At 33.5% G+C, this 25967-nt stretch overlaps 1 protein-coding gene across 1 annotated transcript in view; it reads right to left on the minus strand.

Annotated features, from left to right (window-relative positions):
* Window positions 1–22224, minus strand: part of LOC123686192 (spectrin alpha chain-like) — a 134262-nt gene extending 112038 nt beyond the window's left edge. Inside the window, exons 1-2 of the mRNA XM_045626201.1 lie at window positions 22006–22224; window positions 21735–21929 (exon numbers count right to left, since the gene is read on the minus strand). Of these exons, the coding sequence (XP_045482157.1) occupies window positions 21735–21785 (51 nt within the window). The 5' untranslated portion in view covers window positions 21786–21929; window positions 22006–22224. The remainder of the gene's footprint in view (window positions 1–21734; window positions 21930–22005) is intronic.
* Between the last annotated feature and the right edge of the window lie 3743 nt (window positions 22225–25967).

Here is a 25967-nt window from a genome sequence, read left to right on the forward strand (position 1 = left end):
TGATGTAATCATTTATTGATTAGAGAGTCAGTATCAACCAATTGATAAATTTAAAATTTCTGAAATTGTTGATTCAACTGTAAATGTCGATTTGTATATGTATTTCAATAGAATAACAAGAAAGAAATCTATGACTACCTTCAGTAATGGCTTGATCTGTGAATCCTCACAAGAGTAACCGTTACGTTTAGTTAATTAGTAGTTTCTTGCTTGCAATTTTGGAGTGGATATACACGTGGTGAGTTTGTAAATTCAATTAATTTCGTAGAACTATAAGGCACTGATGAGGAAAAATTGTATTATTAAATACAAAAATTCCGAAACGTACTTCTGTCTTTATGTTAATTTAGTTGTTCAATTTATTAACCGTTTACTCAATTTGTACAGTTTTAGTCATTTTGAATTTTCTATTGGTTGATTATTAAATTTGTCATTTTTAGAATTGGAATATATTACAAGACAAAAATAAACTAAATATATCATACAGATATATTATTGTGCAGGATTAGACACAACGTTGTCAAATTATTTGATTTATAGTTCAATCTATGATCTTGATACAGTAGTTGTTAATGAATGAAAAATAATGTAGGTACATTATCAATTGCAAATTTTTCTCTCTCTGAGAGATGTAAAGAAAATCACGTTTCCATTAGTGTGATTTTCTTTAAATGTCAAATTGAATCTGCAGAATTGTCAAAATATTGTTTCATTTGAGGATAGTGCAGAGGAATTGGAGGCTCAAAATTTTGTGTCCCTCTATTTTTGCAGGTTTGTTATTGTATTATTATTGTTGCTTTTGTGAATAAATTCCTCTATTTTTGCAGAGAAAAGCAATTTAGTCTCAATTCAATCAAAATAGAACTTATTATATCTATTATTATTTATTGCTGACCCCCAAACAAGTATTTCATTGCTGGTATCAGGGCCTAAATTCAACAATTTTGATTTAACCCCTTACTCTTGCATAGAACAGTGAATTTTGAGTCATTAGTTATCAGGAGTAATAATTTCTTCAAATTGGACAATTTTTTACGTTATAATTATGGCATTCATTAAGATCTTTCATTGTTGAGTTGGATTTTAGCAGTTTATTATTTAATTTAGTCTGCTCAAATGTTTTTATTCTCTCTAGATTGCGAATTATTGTTTGTTGATAAACTAGATGTGATATTTTGAACTCTATAATTTATTGAACGGATAGCTCAGCATGTTTCCTCAATAAGGGATGAGATATCTGAGAAGAAGTGCTATCAATTAATTTTTAGTATGGCCTTCTTATTCAAGCATCAAAAAAGAATTATTTTGTTTTTGAATGTTTTCAACAAGCATATTCTAACTTATTATGTAATTATATTCAGCTACTTCTTTCAGCTTGTATCTGTTCAGGTACAAATTTATATCAATCATAATTGTTTTATAACCATGTAGATATTCTTTGCTATATTTATTGTCAATTTGTTGTTACATAACCACTTGTTGTAAAGGAAAAGGTCTAAATTTCTACTATTTTGGGAATACTATCAGATAATACTTGTAAATAATTCTTGTGAACATTTAAATTCTAGAAATTATCTTTAATTATTCAAATCTTTTTCAACTTTACTCGAGAAAAATTTATTGAAGAAAATTTTCCATAGCATGACATTAAAATGAGGCATTCATCAAAGTACAAATTTGACACTAAAATAAAACATCTGAAAGTTCAGCTTGATAATTTTTTTACGATTTCCAAGGTCAATCCTAAATATTTGAATGAGTATAAGGCACTAAAGAGGAAATATGATTACACTATATAAGAATATAAACATAAGTATTATGCTGATCAAATATATACATGTCACAAAACAAAACAAAAGGAAATATACAATATCCATTGCCTTCTGGAGATCCAAGGAAAATAGTCAAATGTTTCAGTGAGTTTCTCGAAAATTCGTGTTCAAATTGTGGTAGCACTGAAACAGACGTCCCACGTCTTAATATAAAAAGGGATATAAAGATGATGTATCGAATTACCGATTACCAAATTAACATTCTCACCGGTTTCTCCAAAATATTTGAGAATATACTTTCAAATAGATCATTTAAAATCTTCAGGAGATTTGGAATTTTTTCTCCGCACCAGCATGGATTTATGAAGGAGAGAAGTACAGAGACCGCTATTTTCAACTTGGTGAAGAACGTAATGGGTTCCTTGGAGAATGGCAATATACCACTGATTGTGTTCATTGACTTTTCCAAAGCTTTTGACTCTATCGATCATGCAATATTGCCGAAAAAACTTGAAACTCACGGAATTAGAGATAACCAAATTAAATCAATAAAATCATATTTGGAAAATAGGATTCAGAGAACAGTGATCATGAAGGATGGTGATACCTATATCTGTGAAAGTGCTCATACTCAAACTGGAGTACCACAAGGTAGTGTTTTGGGTCCTCTTCAATTTCTCGTATATATAAATGATCTAGCGGATTCCTTGCTCTCGTTTGCTTACAGTTCATAAATATTGGAAAAATGTTTATTAGTTTATGCATAAAACTCTTCTGGTGCGGTATAATATGTCGAGTTGAAGCCTATTTCGAAATCAAAGACGAATCCTTCAACAGAAAAAGTATTGAAAAGTTGGAGAAGCATTGGAGTACAGTACATGTATCACTCTTTAAGGTGACTATGTTGAAAATGAAGTTGTATTTTAAACAAAGTTTTTAACGGTTAGGCCTAGTATTTGACGAACTTTAATGAAATGTTATAGTTGGAATTCAACAATAGTTCATTCCTTCATTTCGAAACGATTTTTACAAAAGTCACTTGATAGAATCTGTCAAATAGTCTTGAGAATATTATATTTCTTCCTTTCCATTGTAAGAGACTCACTAGCTGCAAAATGTATTTCTTTCTTCAACCTCCGTTCTCTGACTACGAATCCATAAACTATTTTTGTGTAATCAACCAACTCGAATAGGATTGAATGAATCGCTTACCGATGTTCTTCTTAGATTAATCACTGAATCTTGGATTTCAGTCAATTTATCAACATCAGGTTCCTCTCCAACTAGAAATGTGATTCTTTTTGCCTCGTTATGAAAAACAATTTCAAATTGCTTGTGTTCCTCTATCAATTTTTGTAGACTATCGAAGTAATTCAAATATCCTCCTCAAGAACTAGGAATACCTCCTTTTGTTTTAGCCAATTTTCCATTTCGTCGTATTTCCGATTGAGTTTTCGGAACTCCAGTCTCGATTGGTTAAGGCCTTCTTGTTCCTCAATTATTTCTATATTAAAAAATTACATCAGATTGGTCAAGAAAAATAATATTTTTTATGGTTTGTAAAATAATTTTGAATATATAAGAAATTCTGCTGGCAGCTAAACGACAGTTTGTTGTCAAGTTTTTTAAGCAGTCTTCAAACTAATCATTTGGCAATGATTGGTGAGAGTATAGGTTCTGCTGTTAAAGTTAGACATGGTAAATATATGTTGTATATTGACCGCATATTGTTGAATGATTCTTGTCAAGTCTTTAATTATTTCAATGATCAGCTTTAACATTAATATAATAGGGGAAATAAATGATAAGATTCCATATAAAAATTTGGTCAACGTATAGGGTGAGTTCTTCTATGTTTTTTTTTTCAGCTATAGGGTCAGATGTTTTAAATATTATCCATGACTTAATTAAATCGAATTCATCAAGTGTTCATCAAATAATCTATGGATTTAAAAAGTACTTCACTACGAAATATTCATATTGAAAATTGCACCAATTGTTCATTCACTTTCAACATGGAGGGTAAAAATGAAGTTTGAGTTAAATTGTTCGTAACGTATTAGTTCCTGTTTCAATACAAATCGATATTAATAATAAAGTATTCAAGTTGCGCTTTTCATTTTCTAGTGCCGCACCTCAATAAATCATTTTTTGCTTTTTGCATGAACGTAGGAAAAATGTTGTATGCAACTCTTGCAAAAGTTGTTTATTGCACTCGACTTGAAATTGTCTGACGAGGCCGTTGGCCCGGTTTGGACAACACGTCGAGTGCAATAAACAATTTTTGCACGAGTTGCATACAATATTTTTTCTACGTCGCTCCCGCTCCCGCAGTCCGCGTCGGTCTGTTCATACCTTTACTTGACCAAGACTCGTGTCAAACGCAACAAGAATGCAGGATCATTGAAAGTGACGCAACAAGCCATTATGAAACGCCTGAAAGTCATGATTCAGAAACAAGGAATTTAGGTGCCGTGCGAGTTGAAGCCGAGAAATGTTGAACGACGTTTGTTTGCTTGTGAATAGCTGCTTGCAAGGTGAAGACATTCACTTTTTGCACTTGTTGCATAAATAACTAGGTATTATTTATTTAAACTGTCGCACAAACACGGCACAAGTGCGAGAAACAGTGTTTGTTGAATAACAAATGAAAGTTACATTATCTATCGTATAACTTATTATATACTGAAAAAATAATCGAACACAAACTGAAAATATAATTAACTCATCACAAATATAATTCTTGTGCCAATAATTCGGGTATATTCCTGAGGATTTAACGATTCAAATAATATCTGGTATATTTTCAGTTCCAATTCCTCAATTACAACATGAATTCATGAAATCTGAGCTCAGCATTTTATGATTTGAATGAAAATTGATGCATAAGCATAATTCGATAATGAATTAATGCAATTAACTTCTTTCAGTCAATCCAATCCGTCATTCCCATAATATCTTTACTATCGCAGAAAATGATCAGTAAGAGGAACACAATTCTTCAAGAAGTCAATAATTATTCTGAAGAATGTCTGACTGCTGAAATTTGCGATTCATTATCTAGAATGTTGTAATTTGAATTGAAGTTGCAGAAATATTCATATATGAATAATTCGGAATTAGGTATTATCAGATCAGACTTCGCATTATCATTTTTCGCCTTTGATTTGGAGAATTATGACAAAATCTTGACACATGTCATAGTGAATTGAATACCAGAAAATTTATTATTATTGACGATTTGACGAAGGACTACGAAAAACAACTTGTTCAACTTCAGGCAATGCTAATAATCCAATCAAGTCGAACGGGTTACCACAAATAATCAACGATTACCTATTTTGTGGTTGAATTTTTTTTTCGATGAAGTTCAATAATTTTGTATCATTAGTCAAACATTATCCTTATTATTCTTCTTGTTATTGACTGACATTAGGAAATTGAAGGTTATCCTCCTAGTAACTCATTTGTAATTCTTTGAATGCGTACGTTGAAAATTTCATTCAAATTGTCTACAATTTCGGAAATAATAAGTGACTTCCTGATAAAGGAGAAATATGACTAAATAATCATGAAATTTCATGCTGATAGATTTCATATTTCACTGTCATTGCCATAGTGATGGCGAGGTGTGGCCGGTGTGGGCGTTAAAGTAATCAATAATTCAGATATTCGAATGGACAATGGGAGAAAATCAATAGACATTTCCAACACTGCGTCAAACGATGAATTTAGGTCATATTCACTGATGTAAGCAACTATCAATCTATATATATTTTCAAGATGTAATTTATATCTCTCCACGAAAATCATCTGGTCTGATACAATTTATGGTTACGAATCTACAAGGACAGTAATCCAGACATTCAGCAAAAAAATCCATACTGTAATTATATATTTGATGAAGAGGAACTATCATTTTGATAGCCAGAGAAACATAAATATATGTTCTGTATATATATGTTCTGTTCATTAACGAAAAATATTTCTTGTTCAGTAAACGAGCGCTCAAAAATATTTGTAGTGAAAACATATTGAAATTACTTTCGTTTTCAATATAATCAGGATTCTAGACGATTTTTTTCACAGTGGTCCGTCCTCACATTGAATCTATTAGAGTGAGTGAACTAAAAATTGGAATTGAATGTTTTTCATTTTTTGATAAACTCACTTTCCTGTTAAGGGATTCTTCCATTTTTTTGTGCATCGTGATGAGTTTATCATTGTCATCAGAAGTGTTTAGAAGTGCTTCCTTATCAGCCAACCAATATTTCAAATTTTAACATTGTCGAAGAAACGTATTTATTACAAGATTCTGCTGAACCAATTCATATTTGGAATTTTTCAATTGTTCTAACAGCTCGCAGTATCGATTTAACATATCTAGTTTAACTTGGAGATCGTTGTCGACTTTTTTATTGTAATTGATGACAGTTTCTCCACACTCTTGAAGAACTTCGATCTTGGGTTTAAATTTTTCAATTTCTGATACGATCCCGTGTAAATGGATTCATATATGTTATTAATAAAGAAATAAGATATTAAAGAATGTTGCACGCTTGTTCAATCTTGTATTGATGTGCTTTTCTGTTGGAATTTTACATAAAACCTTTATTATAATTACTTATTCAACTTGTAAAATGACACATCATCAAAGTTCGAATGTAACAAGTAAAACGTCCAATTTTTTATCGGTCCTAGATTATTTTGAATTAATGACGTTTTAAACAATTACAACCAGTGAAATATTTCTATGAAGTTTGATCAAAGAATTTATGCACCTTCTTGGTGTTGCATTTTTTTTGTCATATGATATACTTTCATAGTTGAATTTTAGAGTTTTTTTTTATTTTGTTGAAGACATCGACTGCTACGGTCATTAGCCTCTAACCTTACCATCACCAGACATGTACATCTTCCAGGATTCGAACCCGGTATCTTCGGCAACACAGTCGACATTTCAGTCCACTGTACTACCGAGGCCTTCTGAATTTTAGATATAACTCCATTGATGAATGACACATCGTTAAAAGTCTTTCCCCCTAGGTCCTCAAGAAATAAACAATTTATGTATGGAAATGAGATGAATATTTTCCTTTATTTCAACTACAATATATTTGATAGAAAAATGTTTGTTTGTTACTCTTTGCTTTATGTGGAATGAGACAAAATAGCGAAAATGAGAAAATATCTCTATTTATGGATTATTTTATTTTGATTGTTAATTTTAGTTATTGCACAAATGAATCAATGGTCTGTATTACCACCTCTTCTTTCAATCAACTGCCCAATATTGCTAGGCATCCCACGAATCAAGTCATTAATGAATTTTTCAGGCACATCGTTCCATTCTTCCTGAAGGGCTTAACTGAATACTTGAAGTTACTGGCCAGTTCATTTTCTGGATATTGTTCTTTTGAATGATGTTTTGAGCCTTTCGTGAGGCGTTATCATCCTGATAAATGAAATATAAATGAAATTATCCTCAAATTCGTTGGGCAGAGCAAAAATGATTTGTTCAATGAAGTTTTCTGTCATTGTTCGTTCAACTATAATGAGAGGCGACCGAATATTATACACCCCAGCACATTATCGATCCGCCTTGAAAGGGTACAACTTCCCGGGCGAAATTGAGTCGCTCTAGTCTGCCTGGACCTTTCCAAACTCTTTCTCGTCGACTATCACTTTATAAACCGAATTGTGACTCGTCCGATGAAAGTACGTCACGCCATGGTGGCAAAAGCCAGTCTTGGTGGTGTTCTGCCAATTGCCGACGGGTAGCTCTAAGTCCAGGTGATAGTCGAGATACTCCTAAAGGTTTTCTTGCCCTTAAATTTGAGGAATGCAACCATCTCCTCAAGGTACTGATTGAGACTACCCGTCTATAGGTCCTCAAAAAATGACTTCGAGTAAAATTTGCGATATAATATAATAATTCCCTTGCAGCAGAGCTGTGCCAAAGCATTGTGCATAGTGCTTTCGAGAGCACTTGAAGCCTTTTTGTGCTCCCGAGCACTCTGTTCCCGACCACTTTTTAAAATCGAAGCACTTTGACAAAAGGCTTAGTGCTTAGTAATCCCGAAAGAGCTCCCGAGCACTGAAGTGCTCGATATTACTTTTGCGGATTACTAAGCACTAAGCCTTGATGATCGTTTCACATAATATGATTAGTCTTTGATCGTGTATTGAAATTCAATAGGTACACAATAAAGATCTAACGCTGGCTCTTTTGTGTGAATTCAGTGTGCATTTATATATCAGATGAGTTCAATTTGATGAAAAATCAATTCATTTGTTAGGCAAAAGGAGAATAGGAAATTGAATTTTCAATCATATCCCAGGATATTTCTTATAAAATAAAGTATAAACAGTACTTTTATGATATTTTGAAATTGAACATTCCAATACTAATCTTAATAGGTAAATGAGAAAATTATTACAATTACCATCCCCTTTTTTTTCAACAATAAGAATTTTAATATTTGCATGATTGAAGGAAGTCTAACAAAGTTCGATCTTTAGTAGCTGTCCAGAACGTAAACGATAAAATTGAATAATTTTCTGAAAATATGAATGCTTTGTGTCGAGAATTGTCACAAATCACAATTCCTTTTTCCTAATCATACCTCTATTTTTTATGCTAGCGTTGTATTCTACAAGTAAATTTAGTTTCCATATCTTGCGTTTGAGTTTTCAAGATAAAACTTATTTTCATATTTTAATGAGGGTATTTCGATCTTGTGAAATAAGACTTTTTCTAAACCTCCGATTTTGTGATTTCGAAAATGATATATTTGATTATTTATGGAGGCTAGATATTAACCTCTTGCTAGTATATTGTTATTTCACGAAATAAAGTCCGAAAATATTTCTGTGATATGTTTACATAAGAATAAATATATAATCTGAATTATTTTTTACTGTGTTTAACATGATATTTCCAACAACCTTAATGAAATACTAAATTGGACATAATGAACTTTACGGTTATATTGGACATTTGCCGCCTGGAATTTCCAAACTATTAGAAGAAATTCAATAATAGGCATGAGTTTACATCTACTTGTTCATTTTACTTAGAATTTCTTCAATAATTTGGAAATCCCAGGCGTGGTGAACGTCCAATACACCTCCAAAATTTATTTGGCCTTTTTAGTATTCATGTTTTTTCAGGCAATGCTCATATTTTTGTCACTTATTTAAGGTCTGTTTTGTCAATCGAAATATATGTACCCTGAACAATTGTCACAAACATTAAGAGATTTGTGGAAATCACTTCGTTTTATTATTTTATTACTATGAAAAATTTCCATCTAGGCGAGTTTCTATCTTCAGAAGTGATAACGGCTGTCCGCTGTTACTGTCGGCACGACCCGAGGGTAGACCCGGGTGAACACATTTTTTTTAGGATTTCTTTTATCTGAAGTTTTTTTCCGCGAATCGAACCAGATTATTCAGCCACTTGAATTTGTCTATGAAATTTCAGTTACATATATCATATATTTTTTTCCGCCGACTAGATTACGAGATATAAGATAATGGTATATTTTCAATCGAATATTATACACCATCTGTTTTTAATGGGATACCTTTGTAGATTCACCCTTTGTAGTTGTTCTCAGCAGACAGCTACCAAAGAAGTTTTATGATTTTATTATGTTTACGTACTTTCTTCTGGAATTACGTAGAATCTCTAAGAACAATGAATTGATTCTTCGAAACAGTCTAGGTATCCCAATTCCCAATCGTCTCGATGAGATTTATAAAACTACGAAAATCAACCGATTTCTTCCTACTAAAAATTTCATTGAAATGCGAAAAAACTACTGAAAGGTAGATTTCTACTAAATCTGGTCACACTGCTTTGAAAATAAAAATCCGATGCTGATGAGACACGTCTGCAAAATATGTTTCATTTTATTTTGCTATCATAAAAATTATTTAGCTTTGTTGGAGAATCATAAGAATAAAACGATGACTTATATCTTATAAATTGAAATGAGTTCTTTCATTTTTATCATCCAATCCATACAGGCTGTTCCAACATTGATGCGATGCTCTATTACAGTTAAGGGCTGATATTTACGAATATTTTCGACACAGTAACACGAGGTTCTATTAGACTAGAGCTCCATTATCTAATTGTTTGGAAATATACAGGGTGTACCAAAAAAGTGTACCTCGATTAATGAACAAATATTTTTTCATGGAATACCTTTTTTTTCATTGAATTTTGAGATTGCACTGAATAAATTAACTTAAGTTGGTTCTCTCAAAATTTACCGTTTTTGAAATATTTAGATTTTTTCCGAAGTGAAGGAGCTTTGGAAGATCCTAATCACTTCCAAATGAATGAATTTATTCAAAACGAGTCAATTAATTGACGACTCATTCAAACGTTATTATCGGGCTTATTCTAGATGGCATAGCCTGCATTTTTTTCCTTTCAGGTAGCAAATTTTAGTAACTTTGAAAAGTTGTCTCCTGAATGACATCGTAAATTGTGGGGTGTACCAGTTGAAATAGCCCGATATTAACTTTTGAGTGAGTTATCAATGAATTCCATCATTTTAACATCCAGTAGAGTTCTCAATGGTTTTTTTTCGGAATCTTATTCAAATAAATTCATTTAAATTCACCATGGAAGAATCCTAATGGAATTTTTTTTCACGTATCAATTTTTCACAATCATGTTTTTTATTAGCATTCAAATTTTCGCTGTCACTCACCTAACTGTAATTGTAAATAATACTATATTTGTTTTATGGACTATTGGAAAACGTGATACTAAAATTTTATTCTTCACAACCTCTATACCTGTTTCCGCCAGAGCATGCAATAGCTGGCAAAAATGTACAAAAAACCGAATAAAAGATAACAAAATACTTACAAAATGTTTTGAACATGATTGTTTGAGTTACTAGATACGAGATACCTTTCGACATTGAATCTGAAATACTAATAAAAAAATACGTTTTCGGAAATTTTTCAAACATCATTTTATTTAATGATCTATACACTGTGTCCGCATGTTCAAAATGTAAGCTGCCGAATAAGAAAGCCATAATTTCAAGATAATATTTTTCTAAAACGTTCTCATACTTTACCTCCTTCGCCCGGAACATTCAACTGCCTTTAAGTAAATTTTTCTTAATTAAACAGTGAATCAGGACCCGCTCTGGAGGTTGGCTAATGGGGGCGGCATTTTCAATTTTTCTTCAGAAATCCGAATTCCAAAACGAATGTGTTGAATTTTTTTTTTTAATTTCAAAGAATTTCAGACATGATTTATCATCGAATTAACTATTTTTGGGGGTGGGCGCATTCGAATTTGAAATAATGGTTCATCCATATTCTACGATTGTTACACACTATCATCTTAAAGATAAAAAAAACAAAATGTTCAAGCGCTTTATAAAGCGCTTCAGCAATTTAGCAGAAGAACCTGAAACCGCAGAGCCTATTCTAGAGAGGCGGAAAGATTAGAGGAAGGTATTTTCTACTTTTTCCGAAAAATCTACTAAATTACTAAAAGAATGTATTGAATAGATTTTTTTTTACTTTAACCTTGAATTTTTTCGGATTAATAACTTGATTTTTTCAATGCTGATTGGAAATTAGAATATTATTTCAAATTTTGTAAATAATAAATATTTTAAAATAAAGTTGACAAAGCCGTCAAACTTACTTCATAAGAGTATCTAGATACAAAATAAGATACTTTTTTTGCATAGGTATCTTAAGATACTTCAAGAAAAAGAAATCAAATAACTATCTGAAGATACTTTTTTAGATACTCGATAAGGAACTTTGTCAGGTGTTAAAATGTTAGGTACAATTCTGGAATCCGGAAGGTCTTGCAATTTTTTTTTCGGTAGTAGGCATAAAAGAGAACTGAAATACTTATCATTCGAATATTTGCAATAGATTCCATTTACACATTTCAAACATCTTGAAAACATAACGGGCCGGGACGTGTCTTTATAAGAAATCTTCCTTGCTTCTTTTCATAACTAGCAATTGGTTTCTATTCACAGTTTTATCACTTTATTTCCTCTTATCCCACTGTCGAAGATCGGTTTTGTTCACGTTATACTAGCTACGGAAATCAAGGGTAGGTTTTTGTGACCTAATACGGGTTTACGAACAATTCATGGAAAAAACCAAATACATATATTCAAGAAATGGAATTTTTATCTTTTCTGTCCAACAATTTTTATTAATTTCTTCAGTAGTTTATCAATTAATCATCTTTTCTGGTTAAATTTGAATTCATAAGAAATAATTAAACTCAATACATTTTCCGTCCATAAAAACTTTTTATTTTTTATAAAAAAGCGGGTCCTTATTGAATATTGTTATGAAATATGAAAGGTATTAGTAGCGAACTCCATCTTTTTGAGTCTTTACAATTTACGGCATAATTTGATGAAAACTTAGAAATGTCGGCAAAAAAATGTATCGAATTGGTTATATGGAAATAATGTAAAGGGTGGGCAAATTTCGATGTTTTAGCACTACAACTTTTAAACCAGAGGAGATAGACAAAATCTGATACCCCATTCTCTGTCTCTTTTTCTGAGAAACTAACAAGGGTTGTATTCATTTTTGGCCACTTTTTTTGTTTTCGAATTATAAGCGAAAATTGGAAAAATGGCGATATCGAAAAACATTTATATCTCCGCTAATACTGATGATAGAGCTCTGAAATTAAAACATTATACAGGCACATTTTTACGAAGAATCCAATGGTGTGCTCGTATTTTCAAATGTGTTTTAAATTATTAGCTATGAGCCAAAGTTATGTTTTTTCAAATAGGAACACTAGATTTCTGTGCCATTTTCTGAAAGCTCAATTTTTCCTGATTTCAAAAATATATAACATCGTATGATTCGTATCAAAATAAATAACAGAAAATGGTCAAAAACCTTTTTTCACTTAAGAGTCTCAATATTTCTATGGTTTCAACTGTTGATGAGCACAGAAAAATTGAGCTTTTTATAACAAGAGCAGTGTCCTTCCGTCAATCTGATTATTTCACTCATTTCTACAAAATTCGAATCTATATTGATTTTATACAAATAGTTTCGAAAAGATAAACGAACTTGGAAAAAGCTTCCTAGGTAGCTTGAACACAGTTTCGAATATTCATCTTGGAGAAGCCATATGACAACGCCGCACACAGTGCACCTGCACGAACCTTCATGCCGCGAATGTTGAGGCTTGAGAGTAGAGTCTAGTCGCAGAGCTAGAACAGATCACATGAAGAGACCGCGAGTCCAAGATCGCCGGCCTTCGTGAATGTAAATGTACAATAAAGTAATAAATATACAGTCCACAAAAAAGGCTTTTCATTAAGCATCAAGAAGATAACACATCTATTGAAATATCGAGAAGAGGTGTCGACTGTGCATTGTGCAATTGTTGTCATTATTAATAATAATAATGATAATGATGAACTTTATTTCCACAAATAGAAGTACAAAGATATATAGTAGTTAAGTTGTAGCTTGATTGTGAAAAAAGTCCAGTCATGCACGCATGCATATCCTGCTCAAACTCAACCAAAAAAAAAAAAAAATCATAATCACATATTTACTTAAAGGCGTTCTGTGTTCACTATTTTAAAAGGGAAAAAACACACAGGACTTAGGAAACAGCAAAAAGAAAAATCATTATTTATTCTGTTCATTGAGGTAGTATCGGAAAGCGCTCACCTTGAAATTTTTTATATTCAGGAGCTTGAGGCTAAAAGGAAGAGAGTTGTAGATCTTGGCTATATTGTAAGTAAAGCTTCTCTCAAAAATACTTGTTTTATGAATAGGTGGAGTGATAAGACCTTTATTTCTCACATTAATATTGTGAACATCGGTCCTATAAATTATTTTTCGATGTAGGTAGCTAGGTAGTTTATTCATCACGACATTATGGTAGAAACATGCCGAATGTAGCTTTCTCCGGAAATTCATATTCAACCACCCTATCTCCCTCAGCCTGTATGAGATCCTTTCATATTTTCTGATTCCATATATAAATCGTAAACAAGAGTTTTGAACTTTTTGAATTCTACTCTTAGCAATTTCGGTTAAGCAATCTCCATACACCACGTCCCCAAAGTTAAATGTAGACAAAATAAGAGAGTCACATAGTAACTTTTTTTGTTTCTGTGGTATATCATGACGATAACGGTACAGCATTCTCATCTTAAAATAGGCGCGACGTATGCAGCTCGAGATGTGATCATCAAATCTGAGTTTATTGTCCAATATGAGTCCCAAGTTACGTTTGCTGTTTTCAATTTTTATACTTTTATCTCTAATTTTTATGTCTATAATCGTCCTTACTTGTTCCACGTAGTTTTTGGGACCAAAAAGTAAAGCACCACACTTCTCGTGATTGAGATGGAGGTGGTGCAGGGAGGAATATTCTACTAGCTTTCCAAGCTCAGAGTTCAACAAAATACAAGCCTCATTAGCTTCATCTTTGTCGAAGGATATTAGTACTTGTGTATCATCGGCATAGAAATGGACCTTGCACCTGCTGAAAGAGTCAGCCTGCCTAGAAGTATACACTACATATAGAATTGCTCCCAGTATGGATCCCTGAGCAACTCCTCTCGTCACTGACAGTTCTTCAGATAATTTCCCGTCTATCATAACTCTCTGAGTTCTGCCATCAAAGTAACTGTCGAAAAATGAAACCGCGTCTTCGTCAAGGCCTATATAGTGAAGTATTGCTAGTAATAGTGCACGATTGAGGGTGTCGAAGGCTCTGCTATAGTCCAGGAAAACAAGTAGACTGAGTTTGTTGCTATCAGTAGCACGAAGAATATCGTCCGTAATATCAGCAAGTGTAGTAGAGCAATTGTGAAATTTACGAAAGCCGGATTGCGTTTCAGGAAGAATACTATTGTTTGTGATGTGTTTTATTAGTTGTTCATAAATTATTTTCTCCAGTATTTTCGACAGACAAGGTAAGATGCTTATAGGCCTCAGGTCACTGTAGTCTTTAGGAGAAGCTATTTTTGGTTTGGGGATTACTAAGGCTTTTTTCCATTCTGTTGGGTATACCGAGTTAGTAATGCAATAGTTTATGAGGTGAGTGATACATGGGAGGATGAAGGGAGTGCACAAATTCAGCACATAGATATTGATGCCGTCAACACCACACGCCTCGGATTTTATTTGTGAAATAATTTTGAGCACATCAATTTCCGAGACTGTTCTGAGACTGAGCAAGGAGTTCAGCAATTCTTTTCTATTTTGGGAATAGAATCTTATGGTATCGCTCAGATCAACCAGACTATCTGGAATTGACGAAACAAATGCCTGGTTTACCCCATTAGGGTTTCCCAAGCTGCCTGGTAACCGTGTGTGGCCCCCCTTAGAATAACCGCAGAAGTACCTTAGATCTCGCCAGAAATTATTATTGACTGATAATTTTTTTCGTAGAAAAGCTTTTCTTTCCCGTTCAATTGTTGAGGAAGTTAAGTTTCTCATCGATTTATAATAGGCTCGATTTTCTTCAGTTCGGTGCTTTTTATATTTACTCAAAGCCTTATCGCGTAGTTTCATTAAATAATTAACATTTTCAAGCCAAGGTTGTTTTTTCGGTTTTGATAGTCTAATCGTTTTTTTCGGTGCATGTAAGTCAAGCAGTATGTTTATATTCTCATTTATGAAGTCAACCTTACCATCGGCATTATCAATATCGTAAATGTTGCGCCATGGAATGGAGCGCAAATCTTGGTCGAACTGATGTATGTTGATATCATTATAACTTCTACATTCCCTGTATACTACTTCCTTTCTCACAGCGGGCGACTGAAACTCACAGAAGATAAATTCGTGATCTGAAAACATTGACGGTATAGTGTCACATTTGACAATTTCTATATTGTCAGATAGGATGATTAAATCAATTAAAGTTTCAGTTTGTGAAGTTATTCTAGTCGGAAAAGTGATAACTTGCGACAATCCCATGGAATTCAACAAACAGTTGAACTCCATGACATCCTTCGATGAGAAATTCATATAATTTAAATTAAAGTCTCCAACACAACAAATTTAGTCATATAAAGGTGCGAACGAGGCCAAAATATCATCGAAGTCTCTTAAAAAGGTAGACTGGTTGTAGTGTGGAGGTTTATATATACAACCCAGAATGAAATCTGCCTTATCGACGCGAATATGTATCCAAACTTGCTCAAAGTTGGAGTTTTTGGTATATTCATTTTCTATTCTCGTAAAATTATAGCAATTCTTAACAACCAATCCTACGCCTCCACCCCTACCATGTTTGCTTTGATATACACTCTCATAACCGTTAATGTTGATGTCCTCGTAGTTTGTAAGATCACTGAGCCAAGTTTCCGATACTCCTACAAAGTCAAAATCATTTGTGGTAATGAACTGTTTGAAATCCTCAAGACTTGGAAGTAAAGACCTTATATTAATATGTCCAAGTTTGGAGTTGTGATTTTTCATTAATATGTAATAGGAAGAATTATTATAGGTATTATTTTATGATTTTATTGATGCAAATGATTCGTTTGCGGTTGATGTTTAATTACTTCGATTGTTCACCGTGTGTGAAAAAAAATAAATAAATAAATAACCAGAAATAGAAAGAAAAAGCGAACACAGACGCAGTTTTCCAACAAAAATTACAAAAAACTCAGTTTAAAAAAAAATGTGAGAAACAAACAAACAGTTCAGGCTTCCACTCCGCTGTCAATTAAATAAATGCAACTGACTTTCCTCAAGAACATGTATTTTTTTGTTATCATGGTATATAAAGACTTTACCCCTATTTGTCCAGGAGATCCTCCCAAAAATCTCTCGCGCCTTCTGGAAGAGTTGGATTTCTTTCCTCTTCAGTACTTCGGTGATCGACAAATTGGATCCTTTCAGTCGTCTTTTATTGTAGAAGACTTCATCTCGCCGCCACTGGGTGACAAATTCTACAAAAACTGGAGACGGTTTGTTTTCCTTCTGTTTGTTATCGTTTTTTTGGAGACGATGACAGGTGACTACTTCAGTTCTTTGAATGTTCAGATTCATGTTATTGTTGAATATATTTAACAATTCCCCTGTCATTTCCTTCGTATTTTCCTTCTCAGGAATGCCCCTCGGTATTATTTTCCTACGGTTGTTTTCGTTGACAATTTTTTCGAAGTTTTGTTCAGCCTTCTGCACTCTGGAATGAATCAATTGTATTTCATCCTTCAAATCTTTTATTTCTTCCTTGATTTTGTTTTCGAATTGTTTAAGCTTTTCTTCAAAATCTGCTGAATTTTTTTGTTTCAGCGTGGAGGAGGTCTGCTCAACGTAGTCCTTACGCAGTTTGTCTAGTCCTTTTTGGAATTTGGTTTCCATTTCGGCCATTCTACCACTGATATTCAGTGTGTCTTCGGTCTTAGGGTTTCGTCTTGTACCAGCCATTTTTGTCAGAAACTTGAGAAACTCAAATGGAAGTCCCCTTTGGAAATACTACAATAATATTCGAAACTAAGCGGAGCAGTTACAATACGTGTTTACGCTTCAAACGCCATACATACATGTTCAGTTAAATATTATTTCTCTAATTCTGTGGTTATTCCGTTCATTCTTCCACATCTTGTAGAACAAAATCGTGCGAGAATATATCAGAAACGCACAGTTTTCATGGTTATATTTTATTATTCTATGTTGGTACTCCGAACTTTCCGCCACGGCTTTATCTGTCAATTCATCAATTTGCCTTAAAGAAATTAGTTCTGCCAACCAATATTTTTCAATGCAAAAATCACTAAACTATATTTATGGACATATTTCATTAATTTCAACGAAAATGCAATGAATTAGAGAAAATAATGTATAATACTCGTACAGAAGGCTCATTCTACCACTCGTTCATTCCAAAACTCGCCACTTCGTGGCTCGTTTTTGAATTTTGAACTCGTGGAAGAATATCAATGCCTTCTGCACTTGTATTATAAATAACTATTCTTGTCCCTTCGTAATTAAATTGTTGAGTTCAATCATATATGCATTGTTTCATAATTATGCTGTTTAAAATGTATTGGTACTTGTGCGTTTTGATTCTGGAGACCTATGTAAATAATCTCCTGATACATGCATCTCAATGCAACTCTTTCGATTGAAAAAATCGATCTTGTGTTTTCTCCGTTATTTCCAAATCAATTTTTAGATGAAAAATTTATAGAACATATCTAGATTCGAATTTTGTAGAAATAAGTGAAAAGCATAAAAATAATCAGATTGACGGAAGGACACTGCTCTTGTTCATCAACAGTTGAAACCATAGAAATATTGAGACTCTCAGATGAAAAAAGGTTTTTGACCATTTTCTATTTTTTATATTGATACAAACCATACTATGTTATATATTTTTGAAATCAGGAAATTTTGAGCTTTCAAAAAATGGTGCAGAAACCTAGTGTTCCTATTTGAAGAAACATAACTTTGGGCCATAGCTTCGTAATTAAAAACCCTTTTGAAGAGTCGAGCACGCCACTGGATTCTACGTAAAAAAGTGCCTTTTCAATGTTTTAATTCCAGAGCTCTATCATCAGTATGAGCGGAGATTTAGATGTTTTTCGATAACGCCATTTTTCCAAGTTTCACTTTCAATTCGAAAACAAAAGAAGTTGGCCAAAAATGAATACTACCCTTGTTAGTTTCTCAGAAAAAGAGACCGAGAATGGGGTTTCAAAGTTGTAGTGCTAAAACATCGAAATTTGCCCACCCTGTACAACTTCGATCATTTATTCGAATGATCAAAAAGTTAATTTCTAAATAATCCGCTGAATATTCTTCCGGACAGATACTTCAAATTTCCATATTTCGGTATAATACCCCGATAACCCAAAATAATTTTTTTGCATTCTGCAGAGTTGACTGTTAGGGCGGCAAATTGTGTATTTGCCTAGGGCGGCAATTTGGCTAGCGACGGCCCTGAAAAAAGTAGATTTTTACTGAATCAGATCACACTGCACAGAATCCTATAATCATCAAGTCATTCATAATTTGAGTAAGTTTGATGGTTCAAAATGAAATTTTATTCGGGTCAACTATCTTTCTTATCAGATGTTGTTAATGTCATTATTTGGGATATATATTTCCTCCGAATACTGCATTATTTGCGGGTTGGGTAGGTCATAGAAAGTCATAAGACCTGTTTGGGATTTGCCCATAGTACGGTTCTATTAGATTTGTTCTTGAAAAACAATAAAACAAATTTATCTTGGAAATATGCATTTAAAACCGAAAAAGATTAAGATATGAACTTCAACTGAAATATACATTGGAATATGCAGTTATGCAAATGCATATTCATCCGAAGACTAGTAATGGTTATGCCAAACTCGTCGGTTTTGTGATCAAGAAAATAGTGGATAATTTTTTTATGATATTTTGTTTGAAATTTTTATGTTTCTGGTTGAGCTATCCACATCATATTCATTACGACTCTTGAAATTGTTATTTAACATCTAAAGGCAACAGCTTATTCAGATTGAATTGATAGTTTCGAAATCTTCAGAAAAAAAATTCGAACGGCTACACTAAACAGCGACATTCGATATTCGAAAATATCCTGAAAATTTCAAGTTCAAATATCTCTCCGAGAACGATAATTTTTTCGGCCGAACGAACAGAATCGAATTTCAGCACGAATTCATCATCACCGAGTCGAACCTCATTGTTTTTGATCATCTCTGGCACAAAATTCATAAATTACAGACATTATGACGAAATAATAAAGCTGAACGACAGCTCAACAATATAAATTCATAAGTTTTCGAGTATGGAATAATAACTCGTCACATTTGTCCTTTCCATGCTGGTTCCTGCTACATATTTGATATTCAATCTATATGTTGGTTAACTAGTATCATTCATTATTGTGACAATTCAATTTTTACTTTCATTCAAATATAGTCAAACATTTTTCTACAAATAAGAATTGATTTGTTAAAAATTCAAAATCCAAATTTAAAGAATTTGAACTTGTTGTCTTTCATTTTGCCCGTTATTTTTTATTTTGATAATCCTATATATATTGTCATCTTTGAAAAATAATAAACTCATTCTTTTATTCGCAAAAATTTACTATTTTGAATCAGTTCGCTTCTATGAAGTTCTGTTGTATTTCTTCTATTACACGTCCAAATTATTACATATGTTTATAGGAACAATATGTATTTCGATTAAAAAACTTCACTTTCAACAGTTCCTTCTAAATTGCTTAGTGCTTAGTGCTCGAAATTTCGAATAAATAAGTGCTTAGTAATCGCGAGTTTTTTTTGAAAATCGGTGCTTAATGCTTGGTGCTCGAAGCCCTTTTTCTTCGAGTGCTTAGTGCTTAGTGCTCAACCCCTTTTTTTTAGTGCTCGTCACAGCTCTGCCTTGCAGGCGTTGATCTGGGTCATCCAGGTATTGGTCTCTAGGTAACGCTGCCGGTTCCAGGAAAAGTCCGGGAAATATTCGAACATTGCGCAATCTGGTGGTTCGATAATGCTTATTGATGTAGGAAGACTATTCTTGCCGGGTCGAAATGAGCAGTTTGATGTCCAGGCATTTTTCACGGAATATTCTCAATATTACAACTCTCGTTATTCGCTAAAAACATATTAACTTCGAATACACCTGTAATTTCCCGAACAAGGATCATTTTTGCTGATTTATTACTTCCATTTAAGTGATAAAGAAGTGAATATTCCAGATACAAAAATTGTCATGTTATATTCAACAAGTTGAGAGTTGATAGGAGGGGGCCAAGACTTTTGATGATGTGAGTATATCTACATACAAAATTTCAGTGGAATGTGATGTATAGTTTCTGATTAATCGGATGTTGACAAAACGAATTGTTTTTTAACATTCTATACAATACTTGAAAAATTTTGCTCAACATTTGTTTCCGAATCAATTTTCTCAATTATTGTGAAAACAGAATTATAAGGTCCTAAATCCATAGCCATCAAATGAATTTTGCCTATTAACGAATTCAGCTGATAGTCGGACCCTAAAACTGATGTTGATCCCATGGAACAAGCAAGTAAAAAGTCAAGTTATCGTACATTTCTCTAAAACTAAATAGAACTCACCTCAAACCTTATCACAAGGATCCCTGCACTGTGAAATTCCTGTGTGCATATTATGCTGTTCAGATCTGCTATCATTATGTCCATCCATACTTTTATATGATCATAGTTTGCACAAAATTTATATAGCTCAAAATAATCAGTAAGGTCATACTTCCTGTTCATTTTCTTCATTGGGAGTTCACTCCTCATCTCGTGTATTATTTCTAGTTTGGCATTTATTTGTTCGGCATTCTTAGGATATTTGTGGCTGAGCCGATCTGCAGTCTTCTCGAGTTCTTTCATCTACAATAAAAAAATTCTGCAACTCTCAAAATATAAGAAAATTTGAAAAAAATTTGGGAGGTGGAAAGATCAGTGTGGTACCTATATTTGTATCAAAACACTCTTTTTTTTCTGAACCAATCATTCTATCTCTTCACCAAAGTTCTGGGTAGAATCACAAAAGTGGAACTATAAAAAATTCAAGAAGAATTATCGATTTTATAGATTTGATTGGGTTGAGATTTTGAGTCTATATATAGGGTGAGTCAATGCTCAATAGTGCTTTATCGGTCGATAACTCCTGTAAATTTTGGGCTAGGGGAATGACTCAATTTTTGTTGGAATCGACAGCACTTAGTGCATAAGAAAGTGAAGAAACACGATACCACTCTATATTCTTCAGTGGCAATGCCCAATTTTTATATCTTGCTCATAATCTCCACGAAATTTTGATTTCGAAATACCCTACTTGTCATCATTTATCTGTGGTTCTTTTTGACGTAGGTGCTTTTTTAGAAAAATGTCATGGTTGCTATGGCAATTTATTTCAGATATCCTTAAAGTGCCATAAAACTTGACTCAATTTTACCTCCGTATTATTAGATATCATCTGTCTCAGTTCATCTTCAAGCAAGGGCATTAATTTTTATGTTTTCATTAATATCCCTATAAGCTTTATTTTCATTTCTGCAAGGTCTGACTGAAAATCATTGAATTTTTTGCATAATTTCAACAGCCTCTACACTTTCACCAATATCGCCTTCCAGAACATATGCTCCTTTCACTGAAAGATTAATTTACTTACAAGTGAGCAATGATATTTAAAGTTCAAAACTACTTTTTACTTTAATATTCCTAACCTTTAATCCAAGAAGATCTTTCTGAAGATTCCTGTATGAGAGAAAATGCGTTGACTGTATCTTCCAATTTTTTTCTACGTATTCCTGTTAATTCTATCAGTTCACTGTACTGCTTTTCCAATTCAATCTGTGTGCCCAAAATTGGACAGATGGAATTTTTCCTCTAGGGTTGATTTTAGATAGACACTTCTTAGGCACATGTCCATCTTTCTCAACCTTACACCAAATCTGAAACGAGATATTTTCTGCATCGGTATTCGTTTGGGTTTTCTCAACTAAATTGTACCTTATTAGAAGTGTTATTCAAGGTGAGGCAGTCTCCTGCCATAATGGTGAGTTGTTTTGGATTTTTTGATGTATAATTTTCCACAGCAACAACTGTTTCTCGCTCATAGGTGACAGTCACTTTTAGCTCCGTTTGCTTCAAAAAAATGAAAGATCAGTTAATTTTGATTTCGAAAGTTTTTTCATTGGAAATAATAAACCAAATACACTGTAAATTCTACACAATTGTAAATTATTTCTTCCTTTAACGCAATATATCTTAATACATCAAAGAAACATACAGATGTGGTCCAACGAAAACTTTACACTTCGATTTTCCGACTTTGAAATGAAAATGTGGAAAATCGCTCGGACCCGTCAATTTCTGATTCGAGGAGAACAACTTTTTCGCTTTTTTCACCCCTAAAATTTCAACTCCGTAATGGCGGTGAACACAAGCTCTTGATTTTGAATAGGAATGATAATTCGAAGATCCAATTGAGTACTATCAGACCCTGAAATTTTGCTTCAAGATATCTATGGATAATGAAATAACAGCGAAAATAGTGAAAGAAGCAATTTGCAATTAATCTCGAGAATATTATTCGTATCCGACACATTTCAAAGTTATTCCTTAGTTATTGTGTTAATTTTTGTCCAAAAAAGTACTAATTTATTGTCCAATAAAGTAGAAGAACTATGTTTTCGATTGACCTATGTCTATCGTGAATTTTTAAGAACGTTACAAGTGTGTCCAAACGATTGTCAGTGCAAAATGTATTCCGTGGAAGGAAGGGTGGAAATGATCATTTTTTTCTGAAATAACGACTCTGCGCAAACAACAGCGGCTTTATTCAACGAACGACATCCTGGGAAAATGTATCCACTGCTTATGTTGTGCAACTGGTTGCTAAACTTGACGCTACTGGTTCAATAGGAAACAAAAAGAAGGTGCATGAAAGAGAAAGAGCGAGGGATGTGGCTCTCTTAGATCATGTAGCGATTGAACCGACCTTGAGTACTAAGAATAGGAAATTGTCCGATGTATCTGGTGTTTCACGCACAACAGACCTGAGAATCCCACATAAATTCCATCCTTATAAGATACGATTGGTTCAGGAACTGAAGGAGGATGATCCCGATCGCCGACTCCAGTTCTGAGAAGTGGTCAGTGAAATGTTTAACTGTAATCAAAACTACATGTTCGATATCTGTTTTTCGGACGAGTGTTCATTAAAATTTACCATAACGGCATTGTAAACCGGCATGACTGTCGCTATTGATCAGATGAAAATCTAAGATTATTTCATGAGGTGCATTACCAGCGTCTCCAAAGATTAAATGTTTGGGCAGGTATTTATAGAAATCACCTATTAGGACTTTTTTTTATACGCGGTAATCTCACTGGCCAAATTTATTTAGATCTATTGAAAAACGCTTTTTATCCAGCCATCGTGCAAGCATTGGAGAACGCAGAAGACCATCAACCGATCATTTTCCAACGAGATGGCGAACCACCTCATTTCGTTCAACCGGTGCGTCAGTTCTTAGATGATTATTCTCCACAAGCCGGGATTGGAAGAAAGGGACATATTAAGTGGCCACCCAGATCACCTGATCTGACTCCACCGGACTTTTTTCTATGGAATAACCTGAAATCAAAGATTTACACTACACAGTATCACTGGATGATATGCAAACTCGGATCATTAATGAATGCAAACACATTACACGAGCAATTTTGAGTAACGTACGTGAACGCTTTCAGCAAAACTTACATTACTGCATGGAAAAGATTGGTGTCCATTTTCAGCATTTAATAAACTAATCACAATAGTCACATATATCGTAAAAAGAGTCGACCTACCCTACAAGTATCTGCTTGTTTCTTCAATTCTTCGATTTTTTGACCGAATGCTTTCAAATCATCGATTAAGACTTCGTGTCTTCTTAACTGTTACATATTGTATCCATAGCAACGGCGATTGCGAATATGTGATATGTGCCGATGTGCAGTTGTAACAGAGTTCAGTTGAATAATAAACGAATTAAGGATAACGTGTAGTGAACTTCATTCCAAATTGAATGACCCTATTTATATCAAATTATATAAATATTTCAATTGAATATCGACAGATATTTAACAAGTGGCGACGAGGATATTGGAAATTGAAATTTACCGAGATTCTCGATAAACTAATCAACAATGTCGACTTCAGATCAGCCATCTGAACGTCATGTGGTCGGTCATTTACGTGAGTTCGATGTTAATTCAAATGACTGGACAATTTTTCGTCCTCGATTGACGAATTATTTCGAGGCGAATAATATCAAAGATGTCTCTAGAAGGAGGGCTATATTTTTAAACTCCCTGTCGGAGGATTCCTATAGATTGATATTCAACCTATGTATCCCAAAGACACCGGAAAAACTAGCTAATGAAAAACTAGTGAAGCTATTTGATGGACATTTCGGCGGGCAGAGAAGTACCTATATTCGGTGAAAGAAGAAAATTTTATGAAGCACAAAGTGAACCTCATGAAACTATCAAAGATTGGGCAGCGAGAGTCAGATCTTTGGCCGTCCATTGTGATTTTGGTGAAGAACTTCAAATTTGTCTTCGTGATCGTTTCACAATGGGTCTACCTAGTAGACAAATAAGGGATCGTCTGTTCGAATCAGACAATTTGTTGAGATTTGCTGAAGCAGTCAAGATAGCGGAAAGCAGAGAAGCGGCAGTAGGAAATCCGGAAAATCACCGCCATTTTCGCTCAAGAAAGGAGCCCAGGAAATGTTTCAAGTACGCAGCCGTAGTCAGGTGAAACCAGCAAATCAAAAAGAAGCCAGTGGGTCACGTGCGGTTTGCTGCGCTGTTTGTGGTAGTGAGAATCACGAAGCTTATAAGTGTCAATTTCGCGAGTGTTTGTGCCACATCTGTGGTAAACAAGGGCATTTAGTTCCAATGTGTTATTCCAAGAAGAATAACAATTCTTTTTCGAATTCCAATTCAAATAATTGGAGAAATAGGAAGTCTGGTAACAAATTTAAAAATTGTAATAATTTTATTGAAAAACTGAATTCTGAAGAATTATATTCAATGAGTCACCTTAAAGAAATTGATAAGGTTAATCCAATTTCTGTTCAACTTCAAATTTTAGGTAGAACATTTTCGTTTCAATTAGATACTGGAGCTGCAGTTTCCGCAGTCTCTGATACATTTTATTTTGATCATTTTCTTAATTTTGAATTGATTAAAACTAGTACCATTCTTTCTCTTTATACTGGTCAAAAATTTAAGCCAATGGGCTGTATCATTCTTCCTGTAAACTTTAGAGGAGTAGATTCTAGATTGACCATTTATGTAATTGAGAATGGAGGTCCACCAATTTTAGGAAGGAATTTTTTGAATGCATTTGATATAGTATTTGATAGTTTATTTCACTTCAGCACTGAATTTTCTCCAGAAGCTTTACAACTTTTTGGTGAGTATCCTGAATTATTTTCTTCTGGCTTGGGAACCTTCAATAAGGGTAAAGCTAAGTTATTACTGAAAAACCCAGAGTCGGTACATCCAAAATTCTTCAAGGCTCGTGCAGTGCCTTATGCTTTACGAGGTATGGTAGAAAAGGAAATTAATAGATTGCTGAAGTAGAATATTATTACACCAATCGATTATGCAGAATGAGGTACCCCGGTGG

Source organism: Harmonia axyridis, chromosome X (genome assembly GCF_914767665.1).
Source record: "Harmonia axyridis chromosome X, icHarAxyr1.1, whole genome shotgun sequence".
In the NCBI taxonomy this organism is placed as follows: Eukaryota; Metazoa; Arthropoda; class Insecta; order Coleoptera; family Coccinellidae; genus Harmonia; species Harmonia axyridis.